Below are 19025 nucleotides of genomic sequence, written 5' to 3' on the forward strand. Positions count from 1 at the left end.
GCACAACTTGAGGCCATTTCCCCTCATCCTGTCACCAGTGAGAAGAGACCAGCCCCGCTCTCACTGTAAGCACCTTTCAGAGTCATTGCTAATAACCACTTCAGCACATAAACAAACTCTTTGTGTATCACGTTCCTACCAAATCACTCTCAGGGAGGAATCCACTGAAATAGCTGAGGTTTCACAAAGCTTCATCAGCCAGGCCTTTATTACTCTTGTTCATTTGTGTACATCATATGCTTGGCTCATATACACCCACATTTTTATCTAATACTTGGTTATACTGATGAGATCAGAAAATCTTCCAGGAGATAATACGTGTGGAGCACCTGTGATATGGAGCCATTGCTCCTGTCTGTATCCATTACCAGTATAAAGTGACCACAGAAATATATAAATATATTTATTTTTTACCCTAAATAAAATAGGAACTTTAAACAATAAGTTGTTTCAGATTATAGTCATTCTGGCTTCTCTTCAGATGGAACATTACCTCATCTAACAGTTCTGAATGCTGAAACAGAATAACAGATAATAAAGTTCACCCGCGCTTTGTGCCCCTTGGCCCCTTACAGAACAGACAGCAAGTCTGCACTGCATGTAGCATCCCAAAGCAACCTATCAGGCGTTTAAAGGTGAAATAATTTCAACGTGAGCAAAATCACCAAAATCCATTCACTGAATCTATTTGTTAACTATTAGCATACACTTGTAGTGCCAGAACAACCTACTGGCTGTCTTGTATTTCAAACAAGTTTGAATCAACCATTTCCCCACTCAAGAGCTTTCATGAATTCCTCTTCAGTAAAAGAAAGCATCCTAGAAGCTTCAATGTGCATCTGAAAGAGATAAAACAAACAAATTAGGAGCAGAAGATACAGCAGCATAAATGACAAACACAAAGATCTCTGCACGATCGAAAGGGGCTTCCAATCCATTGTGCTGTGGTTCCTTGCTGTGGTTCTGATGGAGGCTCACCTGCTTAAGATGAAGTTGCTGTATGTATTTTCTTCAACAGTTTGTGATATATGTTATGGTTTATATTGCAACTTCAGCTCTACTCAAAGGATTGGGGGCTTTTCTTAAGTCTTTGTATAGCATTAAATATATATATTTTTAACAGGGCATAGAAATTACTGGAAAACTGACCTTTCCTGTGGGGTTTTCTTTAATTCAGCAATAGGCTGCTGTGAAATGAAATAAACCTGAAGTAATTCTGGTAATTATATATACTGGTGTCAGGTGAGCTTAGCTGCCTTTCCCAGCTCCTTCTGCTGGGAGGGATAAAGGCAGCATTAGTAGTATTCTCAAGTTCTTCTGCCTGTTTTGAGAGGTCAGCTACCAAACAGCAATGCTTTTCTGTGAGTATGTGTTTTTATTAACTTAAGGTAAATGGTTTCTTCTATTATCTACAGTTTTGATACAGTATTAATAAGTTTTTTTCTCTTTTTAATTTAAGTTTTGTGAAGCTTATCTGATGCTGATTTGAGTTCAGTCAGATGCTGTCCCTTGGTGCTCCTTACTCTAAGCTGCTGCTCCAGAGAACTAGGTAGCTCAGGTATAGAGTATCTGTTGTGTGAATGCTGTGCTTTATCCATTCTGAAAATAACTGTGAGCGGTTAGGAGTGCAAAACAAGGTGATGTTAGCACTATTTCCAGTGTTTCTTTTTGGTTCTGGTGTGGACAGAAAAATGCTTTCACTGGCAGTGCATGAGCAGTCCCAGTTCTTATTCTGATTACCTGTTCTCCTTTGTTCCATGCAGATGTAATCAAAATCCCAGGGTGTATTTCCATTGTGTAGTTCTCTATTCCTAAGATAAGTATGTGCGGTCTGTGTTATGAAGTTGCCACTTCATACAGAACTGTTCTTTCTCTATGGAGCTCAACAAGTTCAAGTGTTTACTAAGTGTCAGGTTCTCACCACAGTACTCTGAAGAGTAAATGTTCTATTTTCTTATCACAAAGGCTACTCCTAAGATGCTTCTGCTTGAGTCACCGTTCCTTGCTTTCTTTATCTGGCAGCTTTACTTTACATACATACTCATATGTATGTTGCATTTATTCGGTAGAACATACTCTTCACTTGGATTTGCTTCCATCAGAACCTACAGGGTCTTTCACATTGTTCCAGATCTGCACACGTACAGAACCCCTCACAATACAAATACCAAGAAGCAATATTAATAGAGAAGGACATACTTTGAGAACCCAGGAAAAACATGGGGCTGAAATGTAATGGCTTAATCATGAGAGGGCACTAAGGTACAGCTGCTGGTAGAATAAAAAACATGCTGGAGAAAAAGAGACAACAAAACCTCACATGCTAAAATGGATTGTATTGACACAGTGCCACAGGGAGCTGCCTGCAGGTACTACCTGAACAGCATTTTGTTTCTTAAACAGATATTCTTGGCCTCAAAGCTTGTCAGTGTCTTTCACCGTGACAGGATATATTCCAAGTTAGGAACTGAGTCAGTTCCAAAGAGGATGTTGGCTGTGTGTGCTAATGAAAGTGAAGTAGCTGCTCCATTGCCTTGAAAATTCCTGTTCTTGGGGCTGTGGTTTATGTGAGTGCGTTACTTGAAAACAGAGAATTTTAGCCACGTTATTTGAAAGGCAACAATATTTAGGTTCTTACCTTTTGTCTCTTTAAAATATCAATTAACTTCAGCTGCTTTTTGAAACCTGCTATTAGTTCTCCTTTTTGTTTCTGTAGTTTTTTATTTTCTGCTTTTAATTCTTCAATTGTTTTGAGTTCTTGGTTAGCGACATCCTGCCATGGGAAGGCAAGAAATGTATTATACACTGAAGTAAAGCTTTAACCAGAGAAACTTGGCGTAACATTATAAAATGGCAAATATTAGCCACGACCCATCAGGAAATGAACTGGATGTCTTAAAATATTCCCTCACCAAAACTTAATGAAAACTCAAACGAGGGCATTTACTGGCTTCTAACAAGATAAATATTGCAGTTTGCCTGTGTACTTATTTAGGTGTTTAAGTGTATCTCCCTCTCTTTTTAGGCATGTCTAATTTCAAAAATGAGGGGCAGAAATCAGGCACTGATTTTCTTCTATGCATCTCTTCCTGCAGTGCTATCAGTAGAAATAAGTTATTAGGCCTCTTGCTGATCTGCTACTGCTGGGGTAGCCTGTAGAAGATGGCATACTTTCAAAGCTGATCAAGCCTCCGGGTTCCTTCCAGCATTACTGAATAATCCCAGACTTTGTTTTTTTAAGCCACTGTACCTTGTTACTTTGCTTCAGTTTATTCAGCTCTGCTTTGCACCTTTCTGCTTCTTCCAGGGCCCTATTTAAGCGAACTTCTGTTGCGCTCTGACTGCTTGCAGCTTGTTTTTGTGCACGCTTTAAGTTCTCTAATTCCTATATAAGAAGCAAAGGATAAAAACAAATGTTATGAATTGTGGTATTTTAGGGTGTGCCACAAAAGCAATGCATTTACAGTGAGGCTCATCCATGAGAATTTGAGTGGATTAGTGTGGCCTGCAAACAGAATCAAAGAACATGATTTTCACTACTCTAGTGCCCTTTTTCTTTTCCTTTCACCTTGTACATCTTGAAAATGGGCATGTCTTCCTAAAACTCTCTTACGGTTCCCTTAAATGCGCTGTGGAACTGACCATGTGAGACCATGAGAAAAAAATAAGTTGTATGTGCAGTGCAAAAATTGGCAAGTGCTGCTGTGTCCAACCTGGAGCAGATTTTGGAACAGCAGCTAATATTGCAGCTGCTTTTTTTACCTCTTTTTCTCACAGATTCTCACATGTAATTAACAAGAAATTAAAACAGCCTGCTTAAGGTGCCTCAGGGTAGTGACTATTTTATCTAGCTGAAAATAGTTCATCGAGTGTTTATGGCAACAATCAAAACAGTTCCCTCTCATCTCTGATATGGTAAGTATTAGTGCTGCAGGTCAGGAAATAAGGAAAAGAGACCAAGCTGAGAAACACGTTAATGAGATTAAAGATTGGGGAATGTAGATAAAAGACAAAGTAGAAGGGATGAGCAGTTCTGGCACAGTTTGTCATTTGTGAAGAAGAAGCAGACTAAAAAAAAGATCTACCAAACTTTGGGTACCTGAAGACATTCTGTTAAGCAAACAGGGAAAGGGGCTGGCCTTTTTGTTAGCCTTCAACCCTCAAGCTCTCTTGTTTCTGAATTGCCTTTCTGCACGCTCTCCCTTCTCCATATTTTAAAGCAGTGCCATTATTTGTCATGATCAAATCAAGTAAGAAACCTTGTCAGCTTCTAGAAAATGCACCAGATTAGGGATAACTGAAGCAAGTGAGGTAAATCCCAAGCAAAGGCAACTGAGGAAGGAACTGTATTCTGTACAGTCTATTCTGACTTCCCCATATTTTGAGTCAAACCTTCTCCTGGTTCCATTATATTTACCACCCAGTACTGGCAGTATTACACCCCTCCAGCTCTCAGCAGTTACAGAAAAACACGTGGTGCTCTTAGACAAAGTTCCAAACAAAAAAGCTGGGTGTAAGGGTGTCTGCTCTGACTGGGCTAGTTAATGCTGATGCATCCAACCTGCAGTGGCTGGTTTACACACAAGTCCATTTCAGAGAACAAGAATCCATCCTTTCCTCTACTTGTAGTTTTGGTTTTTTTTGGTTGTTTTTGTGCTTTCAAGACTTCCATATGGATTTGATGGTAGTTTCTGAAAAGGTTGCTTTGTCTACTGTGTATTTTTTGCATAAAATACAGAATGTGACTGTAGAAGCAGAAGAAAAGCAAGTAGCAAAATGGATCATTTCTTCCTCTTACAAAGTGATTAAACACTTCAAAATACACTTTCCCAAATTACTGTCAGAGATGGGAATGTGAATGGAATTGATGGACACGAATCTGTTGAACTTGTCTGAAGGGAGCATCTGATGATTTTCCTCCACTGTGAGATAAATGAGATTAATATCTGCAGTACCTTTTCTAGGGCAGCAACCTCTTGCTGTAATCCTTCGCATTTTTTGCTTGCTTCTTGTGATAACATCTTGTACTTCTCAGCCTGACATTGCTGTGTGCTCATCTTTCGTTGCAGTCTCCTCTTTTCTTCTTCGGTATCTTTAAGCTGAGATTTTAAATTCTGATTTTCATCATCCTGTTTGTCAGCAGTGGGCAAAAGCAAACAGAAAACATTGCAGGAGAAAAATGCGATAGCCATATATTTGCACTCTTATTTACAAAATACACGCTGTAGATATGAAGATTGGAAAGTGCTGTTGGTTTTAAATCCTGAGATACCTCCTGATGGATTGCACAGTGCATGTGAAGACAAACTAGCAAAACAAACCACCCATTTAGCAGGGCAGTACTATGAAAAAAGCACCTATTTTTCTCCTTGTGTATTTTTCTGCAGTCTTCTATTCCTGCCTGTCCTTTGGTAACACGTCAAACATTTAATCCCCATCGTTCGAAGGCTGTGAGAATAAAACAATGATGTGCATAGTAATGTGAATAATGGCACATAGATATTTGGTGATTTCTTGCGAGAAGAGCTAAATGTATGCATCAGGAAAAACACTAGGAAAAGAATATAATTACTAAGAAATCAGTCCTTTATGTTTGAAGGGATTATCTGGTTTTGACTTAAAAGCAAACTAATGTTCCTGGATACATCAAATCCAAGTTTCTCTTACCATCAAGGGGATCCTGTATTAGCTCTGTGACCTAATGGCAATTACAGCCCACATTAAGCCTTATAATTTAAAGACATTCTACTTTTATGACCTTTTAAACACTGTAAGTGAATTCTAATGCAAGTTATCTCAGAGATATATTATGTCCTTCATTTCTTTAACAAGGCACGTACAGAAATGGAGTCTCTCCCTACTCTTCCATCTTAAGAATCTTGCTTGAATGCAAATTTCTCACATGGGAAACGTGTACTTTATCCTAAGTGTTCAGTGACCACAAACACCTTAGAAACTTCCACTTCTGGATGTTTCCAACAGGCTTCTTTCTAATATAATTGTACAGTGAATTTGCCAATATGAAAATTATCTGATAATAAGGTTACTTCCACACCACAGAATCCAGTACCCAAAATGATGCACCAGTGTGTGCCCATAGAGCTGGGCACAACTTCAGCACCAATCATTCTTTTCTGTTTAATGCTTTACTAGTTCTTAGTTCAAGGTCACGTTTATCCAGAAATTGCTATTCTCAATTCAAAATTCCTGGGAAATTAAAAAAAAAAAAACAAAAACAAAACAAAAACAGAGCCCTGGTTCTTTACTAAATGAAGGGGGAAAATCCCTTAAAAATGTAAATAAAGGTGAGGAAATTCTGATTATTTGTAAAAGATAAGAAAACTTACCTTTTTCCTGCATTCACACATGATGCCATCCAGCTCTTCCTGCATAACATGTAACTTTGCCTTAAGAAACCTGACTTGTGCTTCTGTAGACAAAAAAAGTTACACTTATTATCCCCAAGGACTCATAACTCAATGCAGAAAAGAGACAATACTGTATTACCGTTTCTCTTCTTTAAACATATTATATATAGGTATTCACAACATTCTGTTATCTTACTCAGTTACAGACTGCGGCATACTCAGTTTAGCTCACTTTAAAGGCGATTTAAGGTGGTATTTGCTACTGTTTCCATTACAGAAAACAACAACCCAAACCAACCAACCAGCTTTCCTTTTACCTTTAATGACCTGGTTACAAAATCTTTCCTCAGAGTAAGGCTGGGTCCAGTCCCTCTGTAACAGGGGCTACTTAGTATCTATGTTCACTTGCTTGTGATAATTATAAACGCTCTGTGAGATTTACGCTGCTAATCTCCTCTGCAACAATTTCTTTTCCACATCAAAGATGAACTGCTGCTGCCCGTGAGGCATTCAGGGTGTTCTAAACAGGCAATGACAAACTTTAGAAGGATAAATCATCCCGTGGTGTTTTCAGTTCACTTCCTGGTTAAAGTAACAGAAATAATCCTTGCTCTCATGAGCACCAATAACAACTCCTTGAGGTGTAAGATTCCAAAGCAGAACAAAGCAATGAAATGCAGGTATAATAAATAAAAATCTGAGGATCTGTATTGGGAGATCTAAAGTAAGATTTGCACACAATTACATGAGGTTAGAAACCAAGCTATTTCTGTGAAATTATGCCTGTTGAAATGGAGCTATTAGATTATATGAGGAGTTTTTTTGTGTGTCCTTTTAATGGCTGCAGTGAATCTGACTTCTTGCTTACTTTAGCCTTGTAAGAAGGCTCATTTTCCTTTAAGAATACTTAAGAAGAAAAACCTTTTCATTTTAACATAATTTCAGGGCATAAAACTTTCTTTTTGCCCCCCCTAGGGGAAACCATTACTAACAGTCAGGGAGTACAAATAACATATGTAACCATAGGAGGAAACCTACCTGCTCCAATTTCACTTGCAGTGTTTGGAATAATATCGTCATCCAGATAATCTGACTCTAGTTTTCCTTCAATTTCATTCACTGTTCTTGCTAAAGAAAAATCAGTGCAATCCTCAAACACTGCACCATCAGCATTTTGTGTTTCTAGATTGATTTCTGGACTGAAACAAAGCAAAAAGGGGAAAAAAAATAACAAAACACAAGCACTATTTTACGTTTATAATATAAGGCACAACTTACAGAAATATAGTGTTTGCTTTATCTAACGCAACTTCATTGCTTGCTCTCACAAAAACTAATCAACAGAAATTTCTCATTTTCTTTATGTAAAATACTGTTATCTTCCTCACTATTACAGCAGCTTGTGCATTATAATGTAGAAGCAGATTCATTGCTATTTTCTACTGTTGTGATTTTAGTACTGTCTCTTTCTCATCCAACAATTTCATACCTCAGAGATACGGAAAGAAACAGGAATGTTCTTTTGGACTTAACTACTGTCTTAAGTTTCACTTCTTTTTCCCTTGTCTGTTAGCTTCTACATCTTATGTCTGGATAGGAAAGTACATTAATCCTAGGAGTTGCAAAAGGAAGTTTATAACAGCAGAGAACACAATGCATGCAACACGGATGCTACGCAGGCTCACTTTCTCCTACAGCTTTGGGTTCAGCTCATAGGTTCTGCACCTCTGCAACACTGTTCCTAAATTTCATGATATGGTGCCAGTACAACCTCACTGGAATCAAAGGGGTAGAAAGGGTCCACAAGTGACTCCCACATCCCAAAAGATGTTCTTGGCCTGCAGTGATTCCATGTTCTGTCACTCTGCAGACCATTGTTTTGGTATGTGTCCATGCTTTCTCTTGTGACAGTTTTCATTTGCTCTCAGGATTTTATCCACAAACATTTTTCTATTATTCCTCTACTCTTCTGTCCAGAACCTGATTTCTTGGTCTTACGACCTTGAATTTGCTATCAGAGATGTAGCTATTCAGCAAAAACTGAAAACCCCAGAAAGCTGTGGTACTGCTACTGACTTTCTCTAGTTCTGTAAGCCCTAGATTCACCAAAGTAGCAGAGAAGCTGAAAGACCTCACGTTTCCTGTAACAGGTCTGATCATAAATTAGCCTGCACCACTGGTGGGCACTCTGTTTGTCCCAGATGTACTTTGAGTGTGCTCACTGGGCACCCTTTTACTTATGGAGTTAACAGAGCCTTTGTCAGCCTCCAGAAAAGCTTGAGTGGAGGTGAGCGTAGGTAACCAGACAGCTACCTGGGGGAGCTACGCTACAGAAACAGTTTGGTGCATTTAGTTGTACAGATACAGATAAATGTAGAAGCATGTATGAATAAAAATACATTGATGAGACAAAACCCAAAATTCTTAATTACAAACAACAAAACACATGCATAATATACCTCAAAGTCATCATTTTCCCTTTATTTCCAGAGTGCATTCTACTCTGAGCCATGGATGCAGAAGCACATTTCTTCTTGTTAGATGGCTGTAAGATATCCCAGAAAATAGGGATTTTTATTAGTTAGTTAAGACTTTTTTATAGTGTGTGTTCTGTCTTTTTTATTTCCCCCTTTTCCATACATCCAAGCCCAACCTCTGATTTCCAAAGTCTCAGTATCTTCAATTTTTTCCAGTTTTATTTGTATTAGTCATTATCTTGCATATTTTATGTCCATATGTCCAAATTATAAATACCAAGTTCTTGTAGGATCTTTTTCAGAAGCATTCATAATAAGTTAATTGCTAAGAAAGCTCTGAGGTATGATCAAGTTATCAACTATTTGTTGTGGACTGCACTTCTTTCAACACTGCTTATCATGTCTTCAAAAATGCCTTTAAAAAACCAAACAGTATTGTTGTAATCTTAACTTCCCTATGGAAAGACCTGATGATATTTTGTTTCTTTCACTGAAGTAAATGATCTTCAAAAATGAGTCTACTGTACTCTGAGAAATAAGTGTGAAGAACATTCTGGGCACTTTAACTCATCTGCTGAAAGACTCAATGTAATTCTAATTGGAGTTTGTTCCTAACTTAAATCTCACTTTTCCATTGCATTTTGCATCCTGCATTAAATTATTTGGACTACAAGAAGACTGTAGTACTGCCTTTAGTCTTATACAGGGGAAAGGAAGAAATGAATTATGCTCCAATGTTCTGTACTTAGAATTCTTAAATTGATGTTTGAAACACTGAGCACTTCTGACTAGTGACAGAAAGCTTTTACAGAAGAGTAATTTAAAATACAAAAACTAAATGTAATGGAAGCTTATTTATCCAGCGGTGCAGCAGCAGAAGAAAATATCAGAGATGCTGCTCCATCTGTCCCTGTAACAGTGCTCTGAGCATCCTTTTCCTCAGGCTTCCTACACGTATAATCCCCCTCTACAGCATGGCCTCAAAAACAGAAGTAATAAGCAGAAGGAAAATTAGAATAATTTTGAGTTTGATACCTTGGTGTGAGAATGTGTAAGAGATGGAACTTTAAGACAGAGTGGATCTCTGCAGAAAAAGAAGAATTAAATTCACTGAGTGCGTATAGCAAAAGTCAACATTTTTGTGATAAAAATCCACCATCACTTGAATTAGGAGAGTAACATCAGATACATCTACCATTAGCAGTATGTAGAAACATACGCCAGGTCCAATCATAAATTCAGTCTCATTCTTATTTCCAGTCGAGCTCATTTGCTACACAAGTCACCTGGGGAGTCTAGGATAATTATTCCATTATGGCCTCCAACACAACCGTTTGCTTATGTACTGGAATCTGAATCTCATCTCTTGCAGTGCAGGTAACTAAGCTAAGACCAGTGATTGTGTCTGTACCAGGGAGCACTTAGCTAGTGTATGGATGGAGCCTTAACAGTTTCAACAGGAGAGACAGGTAACATGACCAAAGATCACCAGCAGTTCAGTGACTCGTATGCTCACCTGACATTCCAATAAGTGAATTTATGCAAAAAAGGTAAAGATACAGGCCTGTGTTCTCTACCTCCAGGAAGGGGAATGCTTAAATTGGCTGTTGGCAGTTGACAGGGACTGTGAAATAAATGGGAGTGATTTATTTAATTAAATTTTTAAAGTCTCACAGAATTTCAGAGGAAATACATATTGCCAATACTGTATCCATTGTATAGATGGGGGACAACAGAAATTAGAGTAGCTTTCTTATCTGTTTATTTGGCTGAAAACCGCATTTCAGGTTAAATGATTATTTTGGAAGAGAGCAGAAAGTTTTAGCATATTGTGTATTATTCAAGTTATGCGTCCGATGTATAAGTTCTTTGTTTTTAGAATGCAAGTTATGTAGATCTCTATCAATCTCCTGAGTGATTATCTTTTTCTACCACTTTTTACAGCTTCTAACTCCTCAGTTAACACATAAGCTTATATTCGTAATTAATTTTAAATGTCAGGCACATCAAGTCACCGCAATAATTTGGCCCAGCTGATCTAGACAAATATTTAGGTCCTGCCTTTAAAAAAATGTAGATGCCCATTCATCAACAAGAATGATCTGAACAAAGCTCCAGATTGTATTAATCCAAAATAAAAACATACCCAAACAAAACCGAAACCACCACAGGAGAAATGATCTGTGTGGCTGGCAACAGACTTCAAGAATAGGATGATTAGTTTGTGTCTATTTACCCTACTTTCCTCACGCTCCCTTCCTATTGGCTAGTTTTACAGAGGACGTAGAAAGTGAGGAGTTGTTGCCACAGAAATAAGAGTTACATTTTCAGGATAATATGAAAATACAGCATTTGATGCTCGAGAAAACAAAGCGTTCTTATGATCAATAGACTGATCCGATCCTGCTGAGTCCCTTGTCCCCTGGCCTTCCTCACAAAATAAATAAAAACCTCATTGCTCACCAAATTTCTTAAATTTATTTATCCCTATCAGGGTTTTTTCCCCCCCTCCTTCACACAGCAACCTGTTTCTAAAGCCTTGCAATACAGTTCTATAGTTGCTTGGTAAGTGAAACAAATGTGTAAAACCCAAAATGATATACAAATAGTAGTTGGACAGTTGCAGTGACACTGAAACAGAAGCTGATGTTTAGCAATTCCATCTCAGCATGTAAATAGGAGATGCATGTGCATGAGCAAACCCTTTGTGTTTGCTAATCCTATTCAAAGCCTGCACCATGCCTGCCCATGCGCACACAGATCCCATCTCCGTGAGCCTGGTGATGCTCTGAAGAGCAGAAGTGTAAACAAAAGCTGATTTCAATGCAGTGTCAGTGGAGCTGCTTTGTCTCTAGGTAAATCACATTTCTCTGCAAAAACATAAGTATAAAATCTCCTCCATTACTTATTTTAAAATACAATTCTCCATAAAGAATGACTTGAATATTTTTGCCTTTTAACATTTCTTATTAATTTTTGCCACTTGTCTTTTTTCTCATTCTATCTCCTACTTGACCTCAATGTTTCCCCCTCATTCCAGCATCTCTAGTGTTCATTTGCCTTAAAGGAAACAATGGAACTTGTTTCAAAAAGATTTTAGGTGCTTCCTTTGGACTTACAGCAAATTTGCTTGCATAATTTTGCAGGAAAAATACATATCAAATACTTGGAACTAATCTAATTGAATGGCCTCAATGTTTACTCATGGATAAGCAGTGTGCCTGATTCCTAACATACGCTCGTATTTTTTTTCACTCCAGCATGGGATTTCAATCCTCTTCTACACACATTTACCAGAATACAGACAGTGCTTGTTTTAAGACCTTTTAATTTATGTAAGTAATTGGTAGATTAGCTGCTGCTCTGATGCATTACTTACCAACATTTTTGTAACGATTCCAGCACTTCTGTTTATTTCGAATGTATACCACCACAGTTGTTAACTATCACTGTGGGGCTGATTCCTCTGATCACATTCATTTGTGAAATTACTCATAATTCAACTCGGTTTTGAAGTTCATAAAAACCTTCTGTCAAGTATTCAAAATTCAGCCAGCAGAATATAAAACTAAAGATCTATGTACTAGAATATGCTTACAGTGCATGGCTATACTGACAAGAGATGGTGGGTTTTCAATTTGTTTTTTTTTTTCCTGACCTTCACACCTTACAGAGACAGCCTCAAAATAGCTCAGGAATAACTGTTACTATAATAGCAAAGGCTTTTGCTGGTGTACAGGCTTCCATCAGAGACTTCTTGACACAAATGTGGTAATCTAGTAGATCCTCCATTAAGCTGTATATTAGCATATCTCCATCTTAGCCACTTTCAGTGCTACCAGTATACAAACCTTTGAACAACTGAGTAAATACTGCCAGGAACCACTCTATAGCTAACAGATTTGAACATAAAGGCCAAAACCCACATCTGGGCATAAATTCTTACAGAGCGAAAGTATGTAAAGTGCAATGATAGCAACATTCCAGACGGTGGCAGCTGAATGTTTGTCTATCTTGGGTTTCTTTGTTGTGGGTTGTTTTTGTTGTTGTTTCTTTAAATAGTGTATTTCCTGTTCCACAGCATTTAACTAAAGTAAAATTAGAACCAAGATAAAAACTATTTCTTTATAAGCTAAACCAGTTAAAAGCCATCAACTACTGTATGTTCACTGTTTTGTACTGTAAATAAACCCACTTCTTTTACTTGCATTTTACATATATCTGAACTATTTAGTCTCCTAGATAGAATATTTCAGCAAAAATAAGACTTATCTGAAAACAAGGAAAACTGGTTTAATATCAGTTATTCAAATCAACAGGATAATATTTAGACTCCACTAATGGTCTGCGCTGCAAAGCACGGCTAGGACAAGTCAGGGAGTACAGATGATTACCAGAGATTCCCCATGAAATACACACAGTAATTGCAAAGTACATACCTCTGTTTGCCATCTTCACAGTACTTAGTTTGTACTGAAATTGGTCTAGACAGTGTCTCTTGTCGGCTCTTCTTTATTAAGGAAAAGAAAGAAGTCAATTTGGGGAGAATATGAACTATTAAAGAGCAATTATATATTAGTAAATCATGGTGGAACTATAGAAGACACGGTAACTTAAGTCTACTTTATAAAAGGATTGTTAAACACAGGAAAAGGTAGCTTGAAATAAAAAAACTGCTTCAGAATGCATGACTTCTGCAAACTCATCATCTGAGATACTGTTATCCTCCCTCTTTCTCTGAAGTGTGGGCATAGGAGGTGGAAAAAACTTTCAAGTTGCTGTACTGCAGCATAAGCCTTAAATATATGCCTTCATTCATGCAATACAGCCATAATTCAGACATTGATATGTTGTTATGTTCTTCAGGGAACAATTTAGTCAAATGCTGAACGTTGAGATAGCTTCTGTGTTGCTAAGAAATGGTTAGAAAGCATAATCCAGAGCTAAAAGTAGTTATCCTGTTTTCCTTTTTAAATTCTGACTTGTTTTTCTTTTGTTGTTAAATGTGCATCTGTGCAATCGGGCAGTGCTACATGGTTTATTAAGTGTCCCAATAATATTTGATCTGCAGCTGTGTTTAGAAGGGGGGGGGGGGGGGAAAGCAGTTTGGTTGCTGTTTCTCAAAGGAAAGAGACTAGATGCTATTTTGGGTGCTTCATCTGCTTCTGTTCAAATGCCACACAGCCTCAACTTACCAGAACTCTAGAGGAATGTATGCTTTCATAGGACACAAAGAATGAAGTTCAATAAATAGGCAAAATATTTTGGTTTTCAAGCCTTTTTTATTTGAGTGAAACCATATTTTGAATATTTCTAATAAGAAGGGCACGTTCTGTAAAGGTGTCTTGGGTATGAAACAGATCACCCCCCAAGCTCTCTTTTTTTGTATAACTTGACCAATTTTTCATATAAAAATTGGCACAAAGCCACACCAACATTAAAAGATAATACTAACAATAAACAGGATTTTTTTTCCTGTTTTAAGAAAGTTTCCTTTAACTGAATACATATTTTTCTATTTATATTGCTTATTCTTGGTACTCCTTTCAGCTTCAGCCATGTATTTCACTAGTTATTGCAGCATCTGGTTTTCAAACACCAAAATAGCATTTCATTTAAGACATAAAACCGTCTGCAGAGATGATACTTAAACATCATAAAAAGTTTTTTTAGCAAATGTTCTACACAGTTATGTGAATATCCATCTACCTGATGAAATTCTATAAAAACTATTACTGCGTGTCTTTTTAGTAGAAGCATACAATTCTGAAGGAAGGGAGTTGGGAAAAGGCAAGAAAAGCTTAGACTGAATTTGAAACCAAACTACTTTTAGTTGTCATGGTCAAAATAATTTCTTTTGAAACTTGACCCCGTGTCCATGTGAACCAAGGCTGAATTACATAACAGCCTGCATAACCTACTCACCATTACTTCTTCGGTCTGACGCATCAGCTTTTCTCTTTTTGCTTCTAATTCTGCATTCAGTCTCCTGAAAAAGTACAGTAATAATGCTTGTCACTGAGTTTCTGAGAGATTTAAAGATGTACGTGTGAGCCTGGTAGCATCTGCCTGAACTAAGTGAAATGTTGATAACTCCTACAAAGGAGCAGCAAATACTACAAGGCATTCTTCAAGTTGATTCATCAGTGTCCTGGCTTTCTATCAAATCGATAGTAATAAAACACCATGTACGCATGTTTAGACTATAATAGAATCACAGAATGGTTTCAGTTGGCAGGAATGCTTAAAGGCCATCCAGACCAACCCCCCTGCTCCGAACAGGGGTACCTACAGCTCCATTTTCTTACAGCTCCCCCTTGAGACGCTGCAAGGCTGCTCTGAGGTCTCTCCCCCAGGCTGCACAGTCCTGAGACAGACAGGGTGCCCTTGTTTTCTGTCATGTTACTGCTTAAACCACATTTCGCATCTTTAACTCCGCAGCACTTCTGTTTTCAGTCACGATCCTGAAGCGTACTTCGAAGCAGGGACTAGAGAAGCAGTCGCGTTCAATGACGTGAATACAGAATTAAAACGTGTCACTGTGTTTATATGCAGGTTAGTACGAGTAACGCCATTTTGTTAAGTAGCAGCAAAACCTAAAGCCCCTGAGCGAAGCAAGGCCCAGCGCTGTACACAGCCACGCTGTGTTCCCCGCACGGCACGGTGATGGAAGGAAGGAAGTTACAGCCTTTCTGTCAGTGCGCTGTGGGACAAGCGGTTCAGACACTGGGATATTGAGGCCCGACTCCCCGCCATCCCGCAGCGCTCGGTGCCGGGGAGGTGAGCAGGGTCTGCCGCCGCCCCCCGGCCGCCCCTTACTTGTAGTGCTCCTCCCGCGCCAGCAGCTCTCCGCTCACCGCATCGCTCCCGGCGAGCACCGAGGCCCCGCCCGGCGCTCTGCACACCTGCAACGAGGGCGACTCAGCGTGCGGCCCGCAGCCCTGCCCCGCACCGCTCCCCGCCTCCCTCCCACCCCCCGCTCGTCGCCCCTCGCCCAAACCGCCGCCTCACCCGGGACAGGGCCCCGCCGCTGCCGCCCGCCGCCATTTTGTTCGCGCGGGCTGCCGCGCGGCGTCGCCTTCTCCCCGGCAACCGACCGTCCCCTCCGGCGCTGTGGGTCGAGGCACGGCTTGCTTTTCTCCCCGTAAGCCTTGGCAAGCCTCTCCTGGCGCCGCCGGGTTTCGAGAGGCAGCCACGTTTCAGATCTTGCTACCAAGTGGAGAAAGTGAAGCCATTGGTCACGTCCCCTCACGCTCGCCGTGTGGAAGCCCACCGGCAGAGCCCGCAGCCCCAGGGCGCGGGGAATGGAGCCCAGCCCAGAGGCCCCAGAGTGTCAGCGGGCTGCCGGCCAGTGGGGCGAGGGAGAAGGGATGCTGTCTGAGGTGCCGTTATACACCATATTGTACTAAATCTTTATTGCTACTCTTCCCTTCTGGCCTTTTGGCCTTGCCTGTGGTTCTGACATCGTTTCGTGATGGCAGTTGTTTCAGTCCCACCCCGCAGACTGTTCTTTTGCTCTCTCATCTGTGTGTTTTCTGTTTTATTGTCTCTTTTTAGTCCTCTTGGTTTTCACCTCCACGTTGTTTGGTTTTGTTGCATTTCTCCCCTTCACCCACTGCTTCATTCCCTTTTTCACACGTGGCTTTCCCCCTCATCTGCGCATTCAGTGATATTTCCTTTCATGCATTTCTAGATGATGATGCCCCTCTGTACGAAGGTTGATTCCCTCATTGGCAGCCCCTGAGTCCTGCACTGCTCCATATGCTGCAGCTCTGAGGAAGAATAAGAAAAACACCACACTGAGCATCACTGAGTTCCAGTGTCAGAGTTATGGATCCAGATGGCCTTAACAAGGTCAGTTCATCAGCATTTCTGTCTGTCTGAGAGCACAAACATACATACAGCCACATATGCACCAGGGGGGATTCAGGCTGGACGTTAGGATATACTACTTCTCTGAAAGAGTGATCAGGTGCTGGAATGGGCTGCCCAGGGAGGTGGTGGAGTTCCAGACCCTGGGTATGTTTAAGGAATGTTTAGACATTGTGTTGAGGGACGTGGTTTAGTGATGACTATTGGTGATGAGCGGATGTTTGGACTGGATGATCTTGTTGGTCTTTTCCAACCTTGGTGATTCTATGATTCTATGACATGTATATCTGGATATCTGTATAGCAACAGTAACACAGCGCTATACGCTGAGCTATATAGACTGTATGTGATTTCAGTGAAGAGATTTGCAAGAAGGAATTCGTAAAGACTTGATTGACTGAATATAAAGGCTCTGTGCATAGTTGGAGGCTTTCTGTGGAAGTATTAGTTGAAAAAACAGGAGATGTGCTTGGAAGAGATACACCTAGAGGTCTGAGACATGAAGAATAGTGGAATAAATGGGAATGAAATGAAAGACAGGACAAATGTAATTAGCAGAAGGTAAAACAAACAAACAACAACAACAAAAAACAGTTATCAATATAGAAAATGAAAGTCCTTGAGGGTAACATTGGTATTGATATGGGAGAATAAGTCAAGCCTATGAAAAAATTTACAGAGCTTTGTGAAAAAAATAATCAGCTAAGAAGTCAATCCATTACAGTTATTTTTTTTACTAATAGGAACAGCAGTAAGTTAGTGGTGGCCTTTTAAAACATGACATGCTTAACTCTGCGAGTTAAGCTTTTGAGTTGGAGAAACAAGGAAGGGAGATGGCAGCTCTAGAAAACAGAACTCCACAGAGGGAAGGATAGATTTTAAGTGGTAAGTTGTTGATTCCAAGACAGATTAAAGCATCATAACCTCTATAAATAAAGGTTAAGCCTCCAGAGTGAGATTTTGGCAGATTTTAAGAGAAACAGAGGAACTAGAGAATGACAACAAGGTTGTCAGAATGAAAGCTACAAAGACAGACATACTCTTTTCCAAAAGCAATTAATACATTTTTTTCCCGAAGTAGAGTATTTTCTCTTTTTTTTTTCAGACAGGAATATTTTAGAAATATACCTGCTGGATTTGAAGCTCTTATTTGATAAAGCTGTACAATCATGGCAGGCAAAACATGCAAAAAATATCAGCTAGAGGATCTCTGCTAGCGAGATACTCAGGCAACAAAATCACTGGTTGAAATTAAAGAGATTAGAGCCAGTAGTTTTCTAGCCAGCTTTAAGCTAACTGTTAATAAACAAAAGAGGGGTAATTTGTTATATCATAAATGATTAAATATGTTAACACTGTAGCACAGAGTTCTCTTTGTGTAAAGCCCTATGGGAATGATGACATAAATGTATACTAGGACTGTGGATTTGCACATTTTTCTGTGATTCACAACATGATTTATTTAATATGATTTATTGAAATATTTAAATCCAATCAGTACTGGATTTAAAATTCAACTACCTTTATTTGAAATAATATGAAAAGATTTGTATGCTTAGATAAGTATTTATTAGTGAACCTTTAAAGTATTTCTCCAGAGACTTAGGAAACAGAAATAAGAGATTGTGTTATATTCTTGATCCCTTCGTGTTTTATCACTTTTACGTTGATTTCATGTGACCTTAACAGTTGTGGTTAATTCTATAATACTTAGCTGGTAACTGGGTAGAGAATAGGCTTATATTAGAGAGGACAGCCAATAGCAAGATACATACAGAGCTTGAAAAATTGATCTTGTTTATCTGCAAAAAAGCACTTGAAAGCCTAGCATTGGTATGGTCTGAGATTTATCTAGCAATTTTTGTTCACAGATTTCCAGTTTCCATGTATTTATTTTCAAAAAGTTAATTTAAGCATTGTGACTGTGGTATCAAAATGTTGTGTTGAAACAAAATGCAGATTTCAAGTGGATCAATACCTGCCATCACTCTGAGCTATAGCTGGGACCTATTGCTAGTATCTCTTCATGTTTATAGGTAGCATGTCTTTGTTTTTCTGTGGTTTTTAAGTGTTTCATATTTTTCTTTGTTTTAGAAGGTTTTGATAGGTCTCAGAGTTACATGGCTCTAACAAAAATGCATGCATTACAAGATAAGTGGTTCACTGCATTGCTGATCTTTCAGCAAAGGAGCAGGTAGATCATAGAACAGAAGAGCTGAGTAAGTATAGTTGGTAGGAGTGGTTCAGAACAGAAGGTTGTAAATAGCTGTTGTGCTAGAATAGTTTATTGCAGAAGACAGCTGAGGAT

At 39.1% G+C, this 19025-nt stretch overlaps 2 protein-coding genes across 6 annotated transcripts in view; one reads left to right on the forward strand and one right to left on the reverse strand.

The window, feature by feature from the left end:
* Positions 1-174: 174 nt before the first annotated feature.
* On the reverse strand, positions 175-15938 carry TEX9 (testis expressed 9). Of its 4 annotated transcripts, none has more exons than XM_015872743.2 (12): positions 15857-15938; positions 15665-15750; positions 14771-14834; positions 13285-13352; positions 9881-9929; positions 8828-8913; positions 7407-7567; positions 6348-6430; positions 4956-5129; positions 3251-3385; positions 2639-2773; positions 175-839 (listed from the first exon to the last, which is right to left on the reverse strand). In XM_015872743.2, the coding sequence occupies exons 1-12, from the start codon at positions 15890-15892 to the stop codon at positions 762-764; spliced, it is 1155 nt and encodes a 384-aa protein (XP_015728229.1). In that variant the 5' UTR covers positions 15893-15938; the 3' UTR covers positions 175-761. The 4 variants fall into 4 exon arrangements, with proteins under 4 accessions (XP_015728229.1, XP_015728228.1, XP_015728232.1 ...); XM_015872742.2 differs by having other exon boundaries at positions 13285-13355; XM_015872746.2 differs by lacking the exons at positions 8828-8913; positions 9881-9929.
* Positions 15907-19025, forward strand: part of RFX7 (regulatory factor X7) — a 74625-nt gene continuing 71506 nt past the window's right edge. The window contains exons 1-2 of one of the 2 annotated variants that reach the window (XM_032446971.1): positions 15907-15989; positions 16539-16699. The gene's annotated coding sequence lies outside the window, so the exon portion shown is untranslated. Of the gene's footprint in view, positions 15990-16112; positions 16228-16538; positions 16700-19025 lie in introns of those variants that run through there. The other variant, XM_032446970.1, reaches the window with a different exon arrangement.

This window comes from Coturnix japonica, chromosome 10 (genome assembly GCF_001577835.2).
Source record: "Coturnix japonica isolate 7356 chromosome 10, Coturnix japonica 2.1, whole genome shotgun sequence".
Taxonomy (NCBI): Eukaryota; Metazoa; Chordata; class Aves; order Galliformes; family Phasianidae; genus Coturnix; species Coturnix japonica.